The sequence below is a fragment of the Anopheles coustani genome, chromosome 2, assembly GCF_943734705.1.
Source record: "Anopheles coustani chromosome 2, idAnoCousDA_361_x.2, whole genome shotgun sequence".
Taxonomy (NCBI): Eukaryota; Metazoa; Arthropoda; class Insecta; order Diptera; family Culicidae; genus Anopheles; species Anopheles coustani.
Window position 1 is genome coordinate 1,435,692 of NC_071289.1, and position 14,942 is coordinate 1,450,633.

Consider the following 14,942-nt stretch of genomic DNA (forward strand, 5'->3'; position numbering starts at 1 on the left):
GGGCATCAGTTTCATTTAACGGACCGCGATGGAGGCGCATGGTGTTTAGTTGGTGGTGAAATATTTCATGATGGAAAATTGGTATGTTGAAATATTGCATAACATCATCTCATACGCCTGAATGTATGCAATTTGCGTGCAATATTAGATACCGTGCACGTTGTATTGCATAACTTCAGAAGCAGCCTCAATTACAAATTTTTTGAGAAATTGATTTTTGGTAAAAATGTTACAAGACAACATATGAAAGATAGTCCATAATAGTGGAAAAGAATCAATAAGCATCAACATGTGAAGATGATGGAACAACTTGTGTGCAAACGACAGGTTGGGAGCATATGCTCCTGCTAATATTTATAGCAACAATTTTCTTCCATAACCATTTTTCTCAAGCTCTTTTCACTCCTTCACGATACAGCAAAGCATCGGTTCGAGAGTCGTTTTCAATTATAAACCCTTCGTAGCAAAGTGAAGTACGAGTAAGATGCGTTTAGCAGCGATTGGAACATTTCCAGTGTCATCGGGTAAACATTACCAACCGTGACCTTAGAAGAGAAAGAAAATATAATTGTTTGAATAAGAATACACGTTCATGTACTCACCTCAAGTGGTCGTTGGGCACGTATAGTAATGAGAAGCAGTTTTTTCTTGATGGAATCATGCACCTCCAACCACGGTGCACTGTAGGCTGCCTCCGCAATGCCAATGCTCTCCTCGCGCATTTCATTCGAGTGCCAGTAGAAGGCGAATATTTGGGATAGTATCATGAAGATGTATGCTCCCACGATCACAATCTGAGCCATGACGCTGATCTGTAAACCAAAGGATAGACGATGAAGTGGGGGCTCAAACACTTTCAAATGCGTTGGACATTACAATGTTGAGCAGGAAAAGCAGGGCGCAAAGCATGAGTCCAAAGGAGAGGAACTCTATCAGGCAGATGTACGTTACTAAGTTGTTGAGGTCTTGGACGTATCTGAAAATAATTTAATCACGTTAGAGCCAACGAAGTATTTAACGATCTCTTTTCCGTACTGAATAATCCGCTTGTGGTCTCCAATCAGTTTCTGAAGCTTCCGATTCAACTCCGCCGTTCCTTCTCCGAGGTCGCGCGATCGGAATGTCCGTAACTGATGCTGAAGGGTCTTGATCTGCACCAGCCCAAAGAGGGTGCTCGAGGTGAAGAAGCTGGTGAACGGAATGTACATGCAACATCCGGGAAAAGTTAGCACGAGCTGGGTGATGTAGAATATTTCATACTGCGGCGAGTCGAAGTTGTTCACTCCCGGGATAAACATGCCATAAGGGAGGCCTCGCTGTCCGGTGAACAGCGGATACACGACGAAGCAGCCACTGATGAAAGCCCCAAGCGCGAGGTTGGAAATGGAAAGCACCCTGGCACGACGTGTGTAGTCCTTGACGAGCCTTGCGATCACTTCGTCTTCGATGCTCTACGTGGATGGATGGGATGGTTCGAAATCGGCTATCAATATCGTGCCCGGAAAAGTGTTTCGATGGTGGTTTCACTTACACAAATTTCCTCGTACACTTGCGCTGCCCCGGCCAGAAACGACTCATACTTCTGGCGATTATACACGAGAATGAGCGTTCGCAGCTGCGGTCGTGGTCCACCGGAAGCGGCCACATTTGCGCCACAAAAACCACGAATTAATCAACCGAGCAGGCGTTCGGAGGGGGGGAAAGGAGAGAGAGCGTTCGAGGGAATCAATGCACTTACCACCGCGTTGAAGTAGAGCACCGCAAAATAAGCATTGATTATGACCTCCTCGATGTTGCCCCAGGCCCGGTACAGGTCGGCAAACATGAACACGTTCAGCACCGTCACCGGGATGATGCTGATGTAGCGCCGCCAGTTGTGCACCAGGACGAAGGACCAAAAGCGCCACACGCGCACGTTCACCGACAGCAGCGGGCAGTCGAGAATTTCCATCGCCCTGAGACGTCGAAACGGGCGGGAAGTGTTTTTCCCGGAGACGAACAAAACCGAGGTCCGTCCACGTCGAGTCCGGTCGAATAAAGTTATTAAAAACCACTTAGGGACTGATTCGGCGAGCGTTCCTTTGGACTGCTTTTAAATGAATTTTCTGTCCCCCCTCCCGGTCCGCTGCGAGTATGTATGTGTGTGTGTGTGCGGAGGACCAGTGGTTTGGTCGCAAATGAAAAATTCATCACCGTTAAAAACGCGGTCGCGGGCCGGTTGAAAGCGAGCCAGGATCGTGCACACGGCCAGTCCTCCCGAGGACGACGGTTAACTCTTGCGCAGGGAGTAGAAAAGTCCATTGTGTTCAACATGTTTCCGGTAATGAATTAGACTGGAGAATCTGAGATCCAGGACGAACGAGAGAGAGAGAGAGTGAGATGGAGGGAAATTAAACTTTATCTACGATTCGTGTGGCAATATGCAGCCACGTTTGCATCCCGAAACGCCGATTGGGTTGTGGAAAACGATGTACCATTAAAAAGTACCCCCGAAAAAGTCCTCGTGAAAACCTTTTTGCCAGGGTTTTTTTTGCAGCGGAATTTATTCCGTTTCATAAGGGATAACGACCAATTAGCTCTGTGTGGAGGGTGTGTGTGTGTTATTCGATAATTGACGGTTTCATGGGACAAGCTCTATTATCCTTTTTCAAGAAACTAACCGGAAACAACAGGCGGTAAGGCGGTGTGGAACGGGGTGTGTATTTTATATTTCCCTCGCCACACCTTAAACGAAGCGTTTAGGGTTTTGTCGTTTTAACACCCTAACGTCATCACGCCACGTGAAACATTCGACTCGCGCCGGCCAGCAATTAGTGTCAAACCGGGTCCGGCATGCAACGTCGGAACGTGGGAAAGACCAGCCGGCGGAATTTTGCGCCGCACCTTGCGCAGGGAAAGTCTTTCAAGTGTTTAATTTTCTTTCATTGTTTCAGACGCATTATGACAATGACTCGGTGGAGGTGAGTTTCCTTCGGGGAAAACGTCCCTCTACAACGAAATCGATTAGCGCGTTGCGAAATTCAATTTATTCGCATCCAATTTCGCTTCGCATAAAAGCGATGGGTGGTCGCTCTGGGACACCTGGGGATGCTTCGTTTTTCACGCTATTGCTGATTTCGAGGAATTTTTCCGAATGAAAAGGTTCGCTGAAATGCATGTGCTTTTCCCGTATCGTGGGATTATGGGAAAACTGTTTCGAACTCTACTCAACAATTACGATCGCATTAGGATGAGATGCATTTTTGGGAAAGCGCATGTTCTGGATTGTTCCTTTGATACAGAGGAAGATGTTTGGAGGTAATGGTATGTTAGAAATTACAATTTCCGATAAGAGTACTGATTCGGTTTCGGTATCTTCTAAGCCAAACTAGCCTTGGATTTTCAGTACATTTATATTTTCTCTCCGATTTATCCGCTTCATCGTAACCAGACGACGCGTTACAATGTTAAACCATCAGGAAACATTCTCCGGTCACTTCGATAATGGATCTTTTTACTTGATTTCTTCATCTTCCGCCTCAAGCACAGCAAGCTTTGATGTCCGAATGCTCCTTCTGCTACCGGTGAGCATTCCAACGTTCACTGCAAGAGTCACCACAATTTCTCTCGTCGTTCAAATAATTTGATTCGAATTCGCACAACCACCAAGCGAAAAGGGATCCAAGAGTACACAACAAACGCAATCCAACATCCATCGTGACCGTCATCAACGTCCCTTGGGTCGCCGTTGTTACCCTTCTCGCCCGCCAGGGTAAAACTTCCGTTATTACCGCTTGATGCTGTAAATGTGTCATCTCCGAGCGAGTGAACGAACCTGTATTGGATTGGCGTAGCGTGCCCGTGGAAGATCAGCCCCTTTTTACCCACATTTCCCAGCGGCGGTTTTCGGGATCCCGATCCGGTGAACCGGAACAAAACCACCGAGATGCGGCCGTTCATGAAAAGCATAATCCGGGCGAATGGGAAGGATGGGAAGTTGGGCGAAAGTTTTTCCCCTAATTCCACCCTGCTCACGCTCGTCCAGCGCTAATGGAAGTGCTGCCATTTTGCAGTGCACTCGAAACCAAATTACTCCTAAATGGTTATCTCAAGTACAAGTTATCTTCGGACCTGGTTTGAAGGTTGTGTTGCGGTTTTTTGTTTTAAATCATAAAAGAAATATTTTAAATTCTGCAAAGGATGTTGGTTAAGATAGTTCCAATTCCTACAAGAAATAATTTAAATATGCAATGTCACTTTATAATCCCATCTATGAAGTAAATGTACGATTTTGGTCTCTGAAAGGCCATTTAACACCATCTTTCTTAGCCACTTTCCTTGGCCTTGAACGTCATACAAAATTGAGACTAATCATTAATCATGTGAACGAATAACATTAACAGCTTAGCATGGAGACGTTGTAGGAGGTTTTCGAAGTTCGAAGATGATTTTGCAAAGTGAAGCGACAACATGAACAATTAAAAGTAGACTATTTATGAAAAACATAGTATCGATCATCTTGTGCTTCCTTCGAAATGATCCACAGGACTTCAAATGGTTGCAGAAACCATCCTTTCTATTTGACATTCGGCTCAGCTGTCGTTACACATGATATATGGACCCAGCGTTCCCCCCCCCTTGGACGTGCCCAGCGATGGGAAAATGCCTAAATGGCGACGGCGCGACTGGCGAAAATGATTTTCCACTCGCACTTTTACACCATGACACGCGCGCGTACGGAAAAGCGCGTCAACGTTGCTCGGGTGGGGTGTTGCCTACGCCTCCGGAAAATGGCAAAATGCAATAATGATTTGCGAACGACCAAGGCACCAGCCATAACCGTTGCCAAGAATGGGATGGAATCATCATCATCATCAGCAGCATCGTGGAACTCCTTCCCGCGAAAGTTGGTAGTCGTTTTTGATGGCATATAAAACTCAAACCCAGAAGTTCGGAGCTTTCTCAAACCCTTTTTCGCCAGCGGGCGGGGGTGGGGGAGGGAGGCAAATTTAATTTTAGAATCACACCGCTTTCCCTTAACTAGTCCCACATGCGCGCGGGCGGGCGGACAACTTTGACTTCGCAGTGGAGAGTAGTTAGAGAACACGCCAGGAAACGGAGATCTTTGTCGCTGATTCGATTCCAAGTGTGAATTCCGTACGCCATAAAACAGGGTTGGACGTGTCCCAGAAGGCAACTACTTTTGCAAGTTTGCGATACTTTTTACCGGGACCAAGGAGTGTATGTGTGCGCCATGCATTTTCCACGTGTGATCATCGACGTTGGGGTTTCGTTTTAAAATAATTTGTAACAAGTCACTCAAATCTTTCGACGCTCGTTATCCAAGTTTTCGCTTCGAGAGTTAAGGTTATCTGAGGGAAGATTTTAAATGCGTTCGTTTTGCAAAAAGTGGGACGAAAGAGAACACATACAAACAACTCTTGAGTAATGGTAAAGACCGAGCGAAAAAATTGGCTTCACGTTTTTATTGCCACACGAAAACTCGCCAAAGACTCGGCGCACGTCAAAAGCTGAAACGAGTCAAGAGCAAACGACGGAAAACTTTTTCTCGCTACCCAAACCCACACACACACACACACACATAGAGGGGCGCTATGTGCCCTGAACAAATTAACTAATTGTGTGACGGCGGAAAAAGCGGAAGCTGTTGTTTCGCTTCGTCCTCATAAACACCCAAAAAACATCCACGGCGCGTCACGCGAAAAAGGGTTCTCGGGGAACCATTTTAAAGGCACACCCACACGAGCCCCAGCTTTACAGCTACGCAGCAAATACGCACAAACAAAACTAGCGGGGAGGTTTTCCCTCGCGGTGGAAAATGGAACGACTAGGGGGGAACCATAAATGGGAGTGACTGATTTCAGTCTAACATTCGTAACGCGGCTTTTCGTGTTGAGGTGTGTTGTGTTTGAGCCAATTTTGTTGTTTTTATTTTTGCCCCTGTTACCGTCACGTGAACATTTGCACAAGGAAACAGGACACCGCGTGTGGCCACGTGTGCGTGCGTTGTGTTTTGTTGCTACCTCGCAAGTGCTTTTACGCGTTTCAACATCGCTTTTGGTTGCCGGCGCCATTTCATTAAAATAGCACAAACAAGGCCTACCGGAGGAGACTCGCTACCGGCAGTCCATCTTCACTTTTATCGACACACGAGGGCTAAGAGAGAAAGGGATAAAGGGACGGGATTTTTTGTCACAAGAGAAATGTTCATTGAAAAATTTCCACAAGAGCTCCAAGAGCCGTTAGGATGGAAATCACAAAAAGGAACTCTCGTGTTGCAGCACGAAACCTTCGTTCACGAACCGGTCGAAAAGGCTATAGGATTTCGCTTCACCGAGACGTGGATACACACTGACATTGTTTTGATAGTAAATGGAGCAAAATCGATGGCCGGATGACGTTGGGGCCATAGTTAGGATCAAGCGAATGGCCGGAAACGATGCGCTGGACCGATGAGAACGACGACTTTTGTCCACGGACTGCTTTTCCAACGGTTGCAGAGGTGGAAATTTGTCCATTTGTCCTCTTGACCTCGGGAGGGAAAACAAAACAAGGGCCCACTCGGTACGCTTTTATTTGTGTTGGTACGCTTTGGTGGATAGTTGGATCCTAACATTCCACTCGCACGTTCGTTGCTTCGTACGATATGATAATTTTGTTAATTTATTGCCAACCTCCACCACCTCAATTTCCCGCGCGTTGTGAGTTGTGAGTTCCTTGCAAACTGCATAGGATTTTCCTTCGATCAAGTGATGGAAAACGCGGTGGAAAATGGTGGCTTCACGCGGTCCCCTAGCGGAAGTGTATTGAATTTTTGGTGCAATTTGTCAAGCGCACGGACAGCAGGTGGTTTTCCGCACCGGAGTTTTTCCACGAAGGAACGGACTCGGTCGGTCGGTAATGGATGTTGCCGATGCGCCTGTACCCGGATTCCCATTTTTCGCAACCCCATGGAGGCCTAGGCAGCGATTAGTTTTCCCGGGGCGATGCGCCGATGCTGAAACCACGCCCGGGGAAAACGGTTGACGGGGTTTTTGAAATATTTGCTCACTCCGCGGGGAACTACATTATTTGCGCGCGCCGAGTGTTCGACAGCGCGCGGCCTAGTGGCGCGTTATTGGGGACAGTTTTCCATCGGCCGAATCCAACGCCGTGGGAGAATATTGCTGACAGCTTGTTTCACGATGCTTATGATGGGACTGCGCGTAAACCTGATGGTTTGTAAACAGTGACCCTCTGGCCATACCAGCCCCACGTCCCCAAATAGGGAAAATAGGGAGGGTACGCGGCCGATAACGTCAATAGTGGTGCGCGATTTTTCCGGATTCTGCTTGGGGAAAATCAAAATCGTGCCAATGAGCCACCATTCCCGCCCAGACTTGGGCCCCTAACGGTGGCCATCCGGTGGCTGCGGGTTCTGTGTGAAGAAACGCCTGTACAAATTCAACCAAATCATTCCCCCCCCCCCCCACTCCCTCCCTCCACCACCATTCCCTCCCCTCTTCGACAGCTCCGGTCATTAGGAACGTGCCTGTTTTGCCAGGCTGTTTGGGAAATCGGCTGTAGACCAATGTTTAACTATAATTAATTGGATGTTCACTGATAAACCACTGCCCCTCTCTCCCCCCCTTCCATCCCACACACCCCGCCGGCAGAATGAAAGGCACGATACGGTTGGTTGGCGATATAGTGTTGGTATTTCGTGGCACTCACCACCACAATCGCCCCGTGGGAAATTAATTTTACACCAAAGCACAACAAGTCCCCTTCCACCCGACCCACCCCACAAACAAATCCAGTCCACGTGGGAAATGCTTCCGGGGAAAGGGGATGAAAGTTTGTGCTGATAAATATATCTCATAAAGTGAGTACGTACGCGGTCGAAACGGCGGAAAAACACACGGGCGGAAGATACTTTCCTAAACGCTTGATTTGGCGCACAGTCGCGTGTACGGTCGGGTGTATTCCGGGCACGATTTCCACCCCGTGAGAAGGAGGAAAATGATAAACGCCGCGTGTGAGGTTCGTGATGATAAACGAACCAAATCGAACCGTGAACGAATGAATCGATTGGGTCATCGTGGGGAAAATATCGTTGAAGGAAAACCCGTTCTTCGAAGGGAAGGATTAAAATTTCCGAATTAAATAAATACACTCACGTGGACAGTTTTCCTCTCATCATCTCCGACATGTGCCAACGTTTTTTCCACGAAAGGCCAACCGATTAACGGCTCTCGGTGGCAGCCCGAATGGTGATTGTGGGATAAAAATCACTCTGACATGGTATCAAACTGTCAACCCTGGCTCGCAAACAGCCATCATTCATATTTTTCCTCCCATTCGCGCTGGCTTTCCCGCCGCTCGGCAGGTTTTACACTTTCGCTTGGCAGCAAGTTTTCCACAAGCCAGCGAAACCCGCATCAACTCCCGGATATCGTCCGTTGTTCGCTGCTCTCGCTGCGTTGACGCCACGTCGGCGCCAGACAGTTGGCTTTCTCCTACCCCCTTCCTTTTATTCTTCCCGTTCCCGGTGTCCGATTCCGACCGCAGCGCGCGAAGACAATCTTTTGCTTCCCCATTCCCGCGTCGGTTTTACGACGATCTCGCCTTGCGGGGATTCCGGTGAAAGGATAGGATACCATAGGGCAAGCTGTGACCCACATTCGCGCTTGAATCGACGAACCTATCGGGCACTCCCGGACTCGGGGCCGAACCTTTCGAACGGTGATTTGAATCGTGTTCTTCTTAATTAAATCAATTTCGCGAAGAAAAATTAGCCCCGGACCGTGTTGACAAGACGTTCAATTAACTGCCCACAGCTGGTGGTGGTGATGGGAAAGGGAGAGGAAAGGGACGCTGGAAGGCAGGATGTCCAGATTGCGGTGGTCTAATTCTCATTTCGCCTGAGGAAGGCGTTAATTAGTTCGATTATGGGTCGTCTTTCTTGGGTCGTTGCTTGTAAGACGTCGAAACTGTTGATACACAAAGAGGAAAAAGGGGGAAACAAGGAACGTGTGTGTGCGTGTGTCGTAAAGATGTGGCATTAAATGTGCTCAATCTTCTACGAATAAATTGGACAAGTTCATTTCCCAAAAAACGGAACTCATGAGCACTAGGAATGAACCGACAGTTCCTTCGAATCCTTCCCCAATGTTCATCCAAAATTCGTCCCCATGAACCAAAGTTCATCCGCATAATCCGGTTCTGCAGCGGAATATCTGCAATATTTACATTCCCCTTGGAGAGGAACCAACCAGACTGCTAAGCTTCCTTTGAAGACGGTGCAGTAATTTATGCAATCGAATCGATTCGAGAAGCCATCATTGGTCGACCTCCGGTAAGCCGGTTCAAAGGCCCGGCCACGGTGGAGGACACGGTGGAGTGATGGTGGAAATAATTTTAAAAGCAAATGAGTCACATGTCGTATGCGTACCGCTGCGCTTTGTATCGGGTGTGTCAATATATGTATCGGAACGAGGCCACAATCGACGTCAGCCCACGCCGGAAAGGACGATTAAACCCGACAAGTGAAGTAAGCGAGCAAAGGAAGGCGATGGAGTTGCAAATGGTATCCTAACCTCAAAAGCCCCGACCTTTGTTTGGGAAGTGTGGAATGGAAAACGTTTTAATACTCGTTTTATGAACCTTCATGTGGCCGTCGGTTCGAAATGCATGACGCAATGGTATCGTTACGACGTACGCCAGCTTCCATTTCCTCCGCTTCCAAGCCGGATCGATAAAAGGCTTCCCGAAGCATTCGAAATTAGCACCAGCAAAAGACAAATCCCGTTGCAGGCAAACTCATCGCCAAGATTCGCCACCGGGCGTCTCCGTTCAAGAAAACCGTTTGCCGCAAGCGTATTGTGCCCGTCACTCTTGATGGCTTCAAGCACTTTTGCACAATGGACGCAAGCATGGGAGAAATCTGCCTTTTGTAGTGGGCTCTGCCTATTGTGTCTTGGGATGTGCGTGTGTGTGTGTGTGTGTGTGTGTGTGTGTGTGATATATGTGTGCCACTGACAACGACTGATATGCTCAAGCGACTTGCCGTGCTTCAGTTATTTATGCTAAGTGACAACAATGTCCTTCTGGAGGCAGTCTGCATATTTGACGCCTCGGAAAACCCAACACAAACAGACCCGGTAACCCAACGAAGAAGGGGATATGGGGGAAAACTCTCCCGAAGAACGTTCCATCCCGTCACGGGACAACTCAATGCCGAGGGCTTGCGGATGCAGATCCTTTGAAAGTCACTTGTTGAGTTGTTGATTACATGCACGAGCTTAGAAACACTGCTTTGACTGGGTTATGAAAATATTGTGCCCGACTTTGAAGCACCGGGATATGTTTCCTTGTTGTCCGATAACAATGTTTGCAATGGCATTGCTATCCCATTGTTCGAGCGCCATTTTGGGGGCGAAACGCCTCAAAACCTGTGTGCAATACAAAAGTTTAATGCCCCCAACGATGCTTACGATTACGATTTGGAATGTCTTTCACTTCCTTTGCAGCGTAAAATTGCTTCATTTTATACACTCACACTGGCAGCCGGCAGCGAAACTAGGTAATTACTTCCACAGTGTGCCGTTTTTATAGTGATAGGAAAATTCGCCCATTTTCCGGGGTGGAGCAAACTTTTGCTTCCACGCCGCGTTGAGGAATGTGGAAAGTTTGTTTGTTTATAGTGCTTTACTGGGGGTGGGGGGGATACGTGCGGTGACATTTCTTAATAAGTTTGATACCCGTTTTTTTCTTTTTCGGCCTCGCAGTGGCAATGGGGAAAACTTTCCTCATCGGGACGCTGGTCCAAAAGTTTTTCTTTTATTCCCGACGTGAAGGGAAAGATCAAAAGGCGGTACGAAAATGTAACTTGGCTCGAGTGGACCGCGTTGGAAAGCTTCTTCGGTCGATTCGGGTTTCCCTAAAATGGTTTAAGAACTCCAAAAGGATTCATCTTCGTTAGGAAAAGTAGGATAGCAGCCGGGAAAGCGGGGTCGTTATGATACAATTTAAATATCTGCACCATGATGTGAGCAATAATTTCATTTCCACTTTAAATGGCTGTGAATTTCCTTGTTACAGTAAAAAAAAAATACCCCATTGAGGGAAACTACTAAATAAAAGAAACTCCGCCACAACAGAAAAAACACTCCATTTCCCGTTGAAGTAATGCTCGGAAACGATGCCAACTCATCTGTGAAAAACCAACTTCAGTCAGTATCTATTAATTGCTCTTTTCTATTCCACCGGCGGCAATCGTTTTGCGCCATCTTTCGCCATCAGCCAACTGGACCGGATTGCAGATTGCTTCCGGAAAAAAATGTGGTGCCCTTTAACGTTTGAAGGAAAAAGTGGGAAACCAGAAAATGAAATCATTTAACTCGGAACAAAAGAAACCGTTTGCGTTTTGGAGAGAGATTTGAGTAAGTGGTGGAGTTTTCCTCCGTTGCAACATTCAATATTCTTGTTTCACATCCTTTTTTATCACTTTACGTAATTTCTCAAGAATACTGGTGCTAATTAAAATGCTGATTCGGATACTGCATGAAGATGATAAATGAAGCCAGGTATTAACAGCATGTGGCATAACAAGCCTACAAAAGTGATCCACATCCGGATCGAGAAAACTGTATTTGATGGTCTTAAATTCAGAAATTACGAAGCTTGGAGGAAGCTTAAATCCGGCTGTTCTGTAACACTTTTACCGATTTCCACCTCCAAGTCGCTCGTCTTTCCGTTCAGGCGTTCTACTTCTGCTGGCAACTGCATCGGCCTGTCGTGAACGTGTGCAGCAACTCCGGGGCCAGGCCGAACGACTTCAGCAAACGTCGACGGGAGAAACTATTCTGACATCAATTGGAATTCCAATCGAGCGTACGTATTGTCGATTCTGCCGTTTCGCTGCCGTTCGTCTCGTGTTCGACGTTGTTTGCTTTCCTTCTCGAGCCCGGTTTCTTCCGTTAGGGGAGCTTAAAGCGAAATGCGGCTCAAATTCGGCTCTTTTCAGGATCTGCTTTATTGATTGCTGCACGTCGGGGAAGATTTTCACCATCTCTTGCATGGATGAATCGCAGTAATCAATTACTGCTTGCATGGGCAACTTTTTAATTGAAACACCGAGCGGGGAAAAAAGTGTTATACAAGTGTACATGTTATAAAACCTAACGTTCTTCTCAGCGTTAGTGTGATTGCAACCGATGCGCTGTACAAATATTCTTCCTTTCCGACGTAATGGAAGTCAAATTCCATGGACCAGATCCGGGCGTATTTCACGCTAGAACCTCTCCACGGTTTGCCTTCGCTTTGGAACACACTCGAAACATATTTAATTAAACTTTTCCCTTCTTTTAGTCAAACACGAACGGTGCGCCATCGGCAACGACTTACGCGGAGTGCAGTATGACCCCAACCTGCAACAAGTATCGGTCAGGTCGAGCTCATCATAACTTTCGCTTATAAACTCTTCATCACCGTAACCGACGTCGTAACGTAATTTATGGAGTTTCGCGTCGATGCAACGAATCATTCCATTTTGGCGGGCAGCTTCAACGGTGGACCGTCCCTTTGGCCGGGCGAATGTTTGCGCTTCACTAGTGCTACATTGCATAAGACCAAAGGCAAGGGCGCACATTCCACGCACGTACCGACATGGGAGGAAAAAAAAACGCGGCCACTTTCCGCACGGCACGGGACAGAAAGGTGGTCACCAGCAAATGGCGCGGTTCGCCGACACGAGCACGCACATTTCAAAACGTGACCACTCGCTATCAGCTTCGCGGACCCATAACCAGTTGCATCCCTCTCCAAGTTGATGTTAAGTACTGGCAATAATCCATAATATTATGATTTCCGCGACCCTCCAATTTCCTCTCCTATGGACCCTCCCTCGATGTTCCACCGTGTGTTGAGTGCACCCGACATGTTCTACATCTGTTCAGTTCATCGTGAGCCGAACTCGGTCGGTTTACCATTCGGAAGCGGTTCACGAGCGAAAACGATTCCAACTCGGTTGTGGAATTCATCTCGCGAGCGGGTTCAGGATGAATATTTTAAATCCTTGCAAGGAGACATGAGCATTTCAAGATTCCAAAGCAAATAGAATACTGTGAAGCCAATGTGTTCTTTTCGTTGTAGAACGATGGTCATCCAATAATAAAACCGAAAATGTATGATTAAAAATATTGTAGATTTGTCAAACGAATATTACTACAAGAGGTCTTCGTTTAGGAAAAAATAAAACACTTACAAGAGAAACAAAAACCCCTGAAAACGACTACAGAATGTGGAAAGCTGTATATCATCGACCAACTCACATACGCTTCTGCTCGATTTGAAACGACCAATGCCAAAGCCCACCCATCCCCGGCACGTCCTGTGGAAATCCTTTGGGAGGACACTCACAAAAAAAAAAGATAAGCTTGGAGCAAAAAAGCACATGATTGAACACAAACGAACGCGGCTGTGGCCTCGAATACATCCGACCACAGTTAGGCTCGCAGGCGTAAATCTGATTTAGAGCTGATTTTTTCGCCGATTCATCCGAGCGCCCTCGCGGCTCCGGGACATCCATCGTCAATTCATGTCACAATATTTCGTGCACCGCACACACACACGCACTCGTTGGGGCAACATGGATTATGCATCTGATTCGCGATTCATACACATGCCGAGGGAATCATTCAATCTGGCTGTTTTTTCCCCCCCGCAAAGGCCGAGAGGAAAACGAAAAAGTATGTGACATGTTTGTGGCTTTGAGAGAGTGTTTCCAAACAATTAGCAAACGGAACTGACGGTGGCCCGGTACTGCATCCCGTGTGTGTAGGAGTGAGTTTTTTGTGAGTGTACATTTTTTTTTCGGTTAACCATATTTTCTTCCGCGGAAACCCCTAACGCTGGCCGCACAGTGTTGGGAATTTAATCCATTCAGTGTTCACCATGTGCCGGTGTCCGGGAACATGCTCCTGGCAGGACAAACTTTTCCTGCGACTACAAAAGCGACGGTGGGGACAGGGAGAGGTTCCGCGTGAATTGTTGATTGGCGTCTGGTTGGGCAGATTGTCCCAGCGTCGGAGCTTATCCCTTTTGCGAGGCATTGGGTCAGTATGAGCGTCCGGAAAACCCAAACTCCAATCCGCTTCGTACTTCGCCAAACGTATCGTAACGCACCGTCGGTCGAGGGCTTTTGTGTGTAATTTTTAATTCGATCCCGTCACAAAAGGAGGGTCCTCCATTCGGTTTGATAACGTTTGATTGATTTGAGTGCATCGACAATACGGGCGTTGATTCATGTTGCATTCCAAACACTGGTTTGAAAGGAACATGGCCAGAGTTCATTGCAAATGAAACTTCATCAGTGTAGTTGAAACCGCGGAAAGAGAGGTTGAAAAACATACAAATAAACCTTCTGTTGGAATAACCATCATAAAACCACACAAAAAAGCAAACCATATAGGGTTGTTTGATGAAAACTTTTAAAGCTCTTCAGAACAATCAATTGAAATAGAGCAAGTCACACGCATTCGAAATGAAAAAGGAATACTGATCCTTCCGAAATAGAAATCGTGGTCCTGAAGCGGTAAACCAGATTGAGGTTCGAAACATTGCGTCGGTTTGTACCATGGCTAATGGTCCACAAACCAACGTTATCCCAAGCAGAACTGAATGCAACTCAGGATCGACTCACTCCGACCAGATCCTTAAATAATCTCATTATCTGCATGTATTTCACTTCCAAACTCTGTTTCGTTCTTTTTCTCTGTTTTTTTTTCTTTCTATCCCTCTCTATGTTTCAATGCCGTTCTGTTTGAACTTCCCCGGCTTCCAATCGAAGCCGGAACCAACCGACTGGCCTTCAACATCACCGTGGAAAGACTTCCACCTTCCTAGCTCACTCCATCGGAATTGATCCTCTCCATCCTCGTGCTGGAAACTCGAACGGAAAT

At 47.0% G+C, this 14,942-nt stretch overlaps 1 protein-coding gene across 1 annotated transcript; it reads right to left on the reverse strand.

The window, feature by feature from the left end:
• Positions 1-443: 443 nt before the first annotated feature.
• Positions 444-1,954, reverse strand: LOC131266453 (odorant receptor Or2-like). Its single transcript, XM_058268984.1, has 6 exons — positions 1,739-1,954; positions 1,532-1,615; positions 1,036-1,451; positions 877-976; positions 603-812; positions 444-545 (listed from the first exon to the last, which is right to left on the reverse strand). Exons 1-6 carry the CDS (start codon positions 1,949-1,951, stop codon positions 444-446), a joined length of 1,125 nt encoding a protein of 374 aa, XP_058124967.1. The 5' UTR covers positions 1,952-1,954.
• Positions 1,955-14,942: the final 12,988 nt, after the last annotated feature.